The sequence below is a fragment of the Carlito syrichta genome, unplaced genomic scaffold, assembly GCF_000164805.1.
Source record: "Carlito syrichta isolate Samal-C Ts95f unplaced genomic scaffold, Tarsius_syrichta-2.0.1 Scaffold315352, whole genome shotgun sequence".
NCBI classification, from domain to species: Eukaryota; Metazoa; Chordata; class Mammalia; order Primates; family Tarsiidae; genus Carlito; species Carlito syrichta.
In genome coordinates, this window is record NW_007259448.1 from 159,379 (window position 1) to 167,244 (window position 7,866).

General features: G+C 37.9%; 1 protein-coding gene across 1 annotated transcript; it reads left to right on the forward strand.

Moving 5' to 3' along the window:
- The first annotated feature begins 1,180 nt into the window (after positions 1-1,180).
- Positions 1,181-2,133, forward strand: LOC103275165 (myosin regulatory light chain RLC-A-like). Its single transcript, XM_021706203.1, has 3 exons — positions 1,181-1,343; positions 1,513-1,612; positions 2,079-2,133. Exons 1-3 carry the CDS (start codon positions 1,181-1,183, stop codon positions 2,131-2,133), a joined length of 318 nt encoding a protein of 105 aa, XP_021561878.1.
- The last annotated feature ends 5,733 nt before the right edge of the window (positions 2,134-7,866 follow it).

Here is a 7,866-nt window from a genome sequence, read left to right on the forward strand (position 1 = left end):
GGGCAACTAGTACTTATTTCTTGGTCTAATATTTTTTTTGAGTTGGAGTCTCACTCAGTCGCCCAGACTAGAGTGCAATGGCCGCTCCCAGACATCGCAGCCTCGCCTGCTGGGCTCCGGCGATCCTTCCGCCTCAGCCTTCCGAGTAGCCGGAATTACAGGCATGCACTACACGCCCCGCTGATTTTTTGATTTATTGTAGTGATGAGGTCTCGCTGCCCAGGCGGGTCTCGAACTCGCGGGCTCAGGCAATCCACTCACCTCAGCCTCCCAAAGGCGCGGGATTACAGGCTGAGCCACCGAACCCGGCTTCTTGGTCTAATTTTATTAAAACAAAATGACAAATTCCTTGATTTTTCCTTTTATTCTTATCTTTTTTTTTTTTAAGTGAGTAATTTGGGAGGTTGAGCAAAACTGTGGGTCAGCATATGAACATCCATATTTTTTTGTCTGACTTTGGTATCCCAGCATGTGAAAGGTAAAGGTTTGTTTGAGACTTCATACCACACATCCTGCATGTATGCATACATCTTAAGACAAAGGTACTGTTATTAGATAGCCTCAGATGTCAAAATTTCTGCTTGCAAGTCATTTGTGCATAAATAAAAGATAACTCCAAATCCAGGTCTGAAAGCAAAATCTGTTCTTCAGATAGAATAGGTAATCCAAATACTTGTGTTGAACTTCACAAGCTTGAAAATGAAAAATAATTTCAGATTAGAATTTTGTACAGCTTGATTGATCACAGAGCTGGAGATGTTAAAATGTGCTAATATATACAGAACTTGCCAACACCATGGAGAGAAATATTAGTATTACTTGGAGCTAGGGCAATTCAGGGCTTGTCAGTGTATGACTATTGCTATTATACATATGCATACACACACACACACACACACACACACACTCACACATATATATCCACATGTATATTTACATATATTATACACATGCATCTTGCATATATATATATATATATATATATATATGCATATACACATATGATATATTTGAATTGTGTGTGGTGTGGTGTGGTATGGGATGTACTTAAAATGTGCTTCATGCGCTGATTATTTCTAGAATTAAAAAAAAAAATCCTGAACCCAGCTCTCTTCGCTGCCTCTCCTCGTCTCGCCCAGGGCAGCCCCAGTTCGGGTGGTTGACACAGAAATTAGTCACCATGTCAAGCAAAAAGACAAAGACCAAGGCCACCAAGGAACACCCTCAGAGTGCAACATTCAATGTATTTGCCATGTCTGAACAGTCACAGATCCAGGAGTTCAAAGAGGTCTTCAATAGGATTGATCAGAACAGAGATGGTTTTATCGACAAGGAAGCGATATGCTTGCTTCTCTAGAGAAGAATCCCACTGATGCCCATCTTGATGCCATGACGAATGAGGCCCCAGGGCCCATCAATTTCACCATGTTCCTCACCATGTTTGGTGAGAAGTTAAATGGCATGGATCCTGAAGACGTCATCAGAAATGCTTTTGCTTGTTTGATGAAGAAGCAACTGGCACCATCCAGGAAGATTACCTGAGAGATCTGCTGACAACCATGGGGGAGTGGTTCACAGATGAGGAAGTGGACGAGTTGTACAGAGAAGCATCTATCTTTTTTTTTTTTAATATTTTTTTATTATGATGCTGTGGGGTACAGTTAAGGGTTAGGTATACAATTACGTTCCATTCAGGCACCCTGTTGATAAGAGGTGTTTCCCCATCCCCAGACAGATGTTTGCTACTGTTAATCCCATCCCCCCCATAGTTTCCCAGTACCATCAGTCATTTTCTTATAGTATTACATTGGATGTTCAAGGTCCATTATATGAGTGAGAACATGTGATACTCGGATCTTTGTTTCTGTGAGAGGTCACTCAGTATTATAGACTCTAGCTCCATCCAGGTTGCTGCAAAATTCATGATTTTGTTCTTTTTTATGGCTGCGTAGTATTCCATTGTGTATATGTACCACATTGTTTAATCCAGTCTTCTTTTGATGGGCAGCATGGTTCCTTCCAGGTTCTTGCTATTGTGAAGAATGCTGCGATAAACATACGTGTGCAGGTATCTTTTTTATCGACAAAAAGGGGAATTTCAATTACATCGAGTTCACGTGCATCCTTAAATGATGGAGGGAAAGACAAAGATGACAAAAAGAACCTTCCAGTTACATTGTCTTACTCTCTTTTTTATTTTTCAGACACTTCCCCTGTCCTTAAAGAACCTGTTGGATGCAACTTAGTTTCACAGTTTTGCCATTTTTTTTTTTTTTTTGGTGTGTTTATTGCAGACCTTTCTGCCACCTAGCACTTGTATAATCAGACTGGAGATGGGGATGAGGTTGCAAATTGTATTGAAAAAGAGATTGTGAATAAAAATCAACAAATGTGAAAGTAAAAAAAAGAAAAATCCTTATTGATGTTATGTGTTCTCCCTTCCCCTAGCAGTATTCTACTAATGCCAATCCCTTTTTTATAGTATTATGGTAAATGTTCAGGGTCCATTTATGAGTGAGACCATGCGGTCCTAGTTCTTTGTTTCTGTGATAGGTCACCGAGTATTATAGAATCTAAATCCATCCAAGATGCTGCAAAATTCATACGTTTGTCCTTCTTTATGGTTGTGTAATATTCCATTAAAAAAGTGGGGACAAAAGTGAGGCTGAAATTTTACCTGTATGATGACCACTTGTATACCTAATCCTGAATTGTACCCACATCTTTAAGATCAAAAAAAAAAATACAACACAACTCAAAAATCATTGGCCATGACCAAGTAGGCCTCACCAGTGGGATGAAGGACTGGTTCAACATCTGCAAGACCATAAATGTACTTAAATGCACCAACAGATATAAAAACAAGAACCACACGATTATATCATTAGACATGGAAAAAGCTTTCGATAAAATTCAGCCTCCCTTTTTGATAAAAACCGTTGAACACCTCTAGGCATAGATGGAACATACCTCAAAATATTAAGAGCCATCTATGAGAAACCCACAGATGACATATTGCTAAACAGACAGAAATTGGAACCATTTCTCTTGAAAACTGGAGCAAGATAAGGCTGCCCACTCTCACCCCTCTTGTTCAATATAGTATTGGAAGTGCTAGCTAGAGCAATCAGATGAGAGAAGGAAATCAGGTGTATCCAAATAGGAAAAGAGGAAGTTATCACTCTTTGCAGACAACATGATCCTATACTTTGAAAACCTAAGAGAATCTGTCAAAAACTTCCTTGCACTGATAAAGGACTTTGGCAAAGTCTCAGGGTATAAAATAAATATACAACAACAATAAACAAACAGAAACCCCAATGAAAGCACAATCCCTTTCACAATAACTACGCACAAAAAAAGTGAAATACCTTGGCATCTTCCTAATCAGAGAAGTGAAAGACCTTTACAATGAAAAATACGAAACACTATTCAAAGAAATCAAAGATGGCACAAACAAATGGAAAAAAATATTGCATGCTTACAGATTGGAAGAGTAAACATTGTTAAGATGTCCATCCTACCCAAGGTAATCTACAGATTTAATGCAATGCCCTTTAAAGTACCAGCATCCTTCTTTTATGACCTGGAAATGACAACACAGAAATTCATATAAAAACATAAATGACTATGAATAGCCTAAAATATTCTCAGTGAAAGAAGCAACATTGGAGGTATCACACTTCCAGACTTTAAACTTTATTATAAGGCTGCAATAACCAAAACAGCCTGGTATTGGTACAAGAACAGGCATATAGACCAATGCAATAGGGTAGAGATTCTGGAAACAAAACCTTAATTTCTCAGTCAGCTCATCTTCAACAAAGCCTCCACCAACAATTACTGGGGAGAGGAGAGTCTATTCAGTATATGGTGCTGAGAAAACTGGCTGACAATTGGCAGAAGATTAAAACAAGACCCCTACCTATCACCATACACAAAAATCAACTCTAAATGGATCAAAGACCTAAATGTAAAACCTCAGACTATACGAAGTTTAGAAAATGCAGGAGACACCCTTATGGAAGTTGGAACTGGCAACCAATTCCTGACTAAAACCCCAAGTGCCCATGCCATAAGAGATACAACAGACAAATGGGACCTCATCAAACTGACAAGCTTCTGCAAAGCAAAAGAAACCATCAAAAGAGCAAGGAGACAGCCCACAGAATGGGAAAAAATATTTGCCAATTGTATATCTGACAAAGGCCTAACATCCATGATCTACAAGGAACTCAGAAGTGCCAAAAAGAAAAAAAATCCAAACAAACAGTCCTATTACAAAGTGAGCAAAAGCTATGGATACTTCTCAAAAGAATACATATAAGCATCCAAGAAGATACATGAAAGAAATGCTCAGCCTCACTAGTCATCAAAGAAACGCAAATTAAAACCACACTGAGATACCACCTAACTCCATCCAGGCTGGCCATTATCAGTAATTCAAAAAGCAACAGATGCTGGAGAGGATATCAGGGAAAGGGAACACTTCTACCCTATTAGTGGGAGTGTAAACTAGCACAACCTCTGTGGAAAAGTTTAGCAATTACTAAAAGAGTTAAAAATCGACCTTCCAAATGACTCTGCAATCTCCCTTCTGGGAATATACACAGAGGAACTCAAATCACTCTGTGAAAAAGATACCCACACACGCATGTTTATTGCGGCATTATTCACAACAGCAAAAACACGGAACCAACTGTGCTGCCCATTGAAAGAGGACTCGATTTCTAAAAATGTGGTATGTATACATGATGGAGTATTATGCAGCCATAAAGGACAAAATTATGAACTTCGCAGCAACTTGTATGGACTTAGAGTCTATAATACTAGTGATCTATCATAGAAACAAAGAACTGAGTACCATGGTTTCTCACTCATAAGCAGACCTTGATTATTATAATACTGTAAGAAAGAGAATGGCAGCGGGAAACTGCCAGGGGAGGTGGGGACACACCTCATCAACAAGGGTACCTGCATAATGACCATTTGTATACCTGACCCTGAATTGTATTCCACATTTTTAAAATTAAAAAATAATAAAATAAGAAATTAATTAGGAATCAAGAAAATGCATATAAAACATGGAAAAGATGAAAATTCATAGATCATGCAAAATTAAAAATAAAAAGCAGGCAGTTCTTGTAAGAAAATATAAATAAATAAAAATTAAATACTAGAAAAAAACTCGAGCAGTTACTATTTACTAATTGAATATGTGTTGCTTTAAACTATTTTTATTCACAGATATAAACTTGTATCCAAAGGTGTAGCAAAATCTATATTTAAGAACAGTATACTCCTAGAAGTATGAAACATATATCAGTGTTCTCATAGAATTAAAAAGTCATTCTATAGGTGAAATTTTTAACTAAAACAATGCTGAATTCCTTGAACTCTATATGAGTTGAATTCATATGCCTTAAGTAATGTTCTTACTATTGAATATTTCCCCTTTTCCTTTTTTTAAGGCTTACCTGGTCCCATTTTTATCAAATTTTAATGGGGGAACACAAATAGCAAGATGGACTCTACTTATTTAGTAGATTCTGACCATATGAGAGTACAATAAAGGCAAATTTATGTTATTTTAAAATTAATCTTATAATCACTCTTAGTTTGGGCTTCAGAAAATAATAAAGAAATAAGAACTACATTTATTCAAATCACCTTTTGTTTTAGAAGCTGAGCCCCTTGCTCAGAATGAACCCATGCTTGGTCCAATGCTCTGCTGTTGTTGTCTTGAAATTCTTAATAATTTCAGAACAAAGGGCACTACATATTCATTTTACGGTGGACCCCACAGATTATGCATCCAGTGCTGTTCATAAGTTTTATATTTGTTTTACTCAAATGAAATCTCAAATGCTACTTTTGAAGTTATGTCTATCAGTGTAGCCACCCAACTATATGCTTGCTGAGTCCTCCTCAGGAAGACAGAACTGTTCTTAAGAAAGTAGATGTATCTTAATTCCTCACATAATATGTTTCAAATCAAGTGGGTTAAATAACAGGACTCAACTCCTATCTTTCTATCTCACTATTGCCTGTTTGCACACACTGAATTCAAAGCCCTGGACAGGTAAAAACGTTGGCCACATAGTGAGATTTTAATCATAGATACAGACACCGTCAAACAAACCAGGAGACAGTTATCAATGCACTGCTATTTTCCTATCTGTCCTAGTGCAGAAAATTGAATACCCAAGTGCTTGGCCTACAATCATAGTGCATAATTCCGATACTGAGAGTGATTCAAGAGAAAGTATCTTAAAAAAATCATGTGGCAAAAACATTTTAGGGCCATTTATCTGCAACTGACTTCATGCTCACCTGAGCCAGGCAATCACTGATCTCCAAATTTGCAGACAGATGAAAATAAATTCTCTTTATTAAAGAGAAGTTATGGACAAACACTGGCAAGGGTTATTAAAGGGAACAACACATAGCCTTTACACACTCTGATGGAGACTGATACTAGTAGTTTTAAATCTGATCTGGCAAAATACTCATCATATCAAGGAAAGTGTTACTTTTTGTTTGCTTCCTGCTGAAGAACTAAAACTCCTAGCTAATAGGGCTATTTCTACCAGCATTCACAGTGCCCAATCATCAGGACTGAGAAGAGTAGAGAAATCTGATAATGCCAGCAGCGTAAAACATCTTCCTTAACATGGGTATTTTCTGAGTGCTGCTGGTATATTTCACTATCTAAAGAACTCGTGATTACAGAAATATCTGCCTAATAGAGAGATTCAGTTGTGACATTCCTACTTTGAATTGGACCAGAGTCTAAACCTTTTTCGTTCTTGGCTTTATAGCAGCCTCTGATTCTTACTCCTTCAAATATCCCCGCTGCCTTCTTGGGCCTTCTCGTTTCATTCATACTGTGTCCTTCTGAGGTCTCTGCTTCTCTCTGGGGAATCTGTGGGCCAGGTCTTGCTTTGGTAGCTGAAGGCCCCTAATGAGGGTGGCACTGACATCCCAGTCTCTAAGAGATTGCCTCGGCCACATGGTCACCTCAGTGCTTGCTTGCAGACAGTATCTTCTCACCCCTGTCAAGCGCTTTTGTTGAGTTCAAAACCTTATTACAATTAGAGTGGAAAAGCTTCACTGGGTTATTTAGATGTTATTTCTGCCAGCAGAGGATTTTTCTACAACATAGCCTGCAAAACTTCTTGTAAACTAAAGTTAATTGGCAGAGGATTCTCTGGTGTTCTAGAGATAATTGTGGGATGCTGTCAAAAGATTTTCTTTGGGTTTACAATGGAATAATAAAACATTTTTTTCTCTCTCTTTTTTTTTTTTGTCTCTCAACTTTCTCTAGATTGATCCTACTTACATGAGATTTTTCAAATGTACTAACACAGAAAGGAGACCAATCTCCTTCATTTGTGAAACAATAACTAAATAGTTCATCTACTATATGTGTCAATGTGTCTGTCAAGCTTAGCTTTCACTTCTGCTTTAAACTGCCACATTCAATCCTGAATAGAGAATCTTCCAGGCTGGTGTCTATAGGAGATGATCACTGACTGGATCACCTACTACCAGTGGAGCCAACTAGTAAGCTGGTAAAGGGCCCAAGACCCCTAACTTCTTCCTTGAAAGTGAGGAGTGAAGTCAACCAAATTTTCTTTCTGGGAAGTTTGAATGAAAAGAAGAAAAAGAAAATAGACAGGTTTGGGTACAGTTGAGAGGTCCCAATGAAGAATTAGGGCTGGTGGCCATATATAAGCAAAGGAAAGAAAAAAATAGATTGCTGTGGGGAGAAAATCAGAAATGTGAATAGTCCTGAGAGACCAGGGAATAGCAGCAGCTCTTATCTTTCCAATTATGAGTAAAAGTCCCATCAGTTCTTTATGT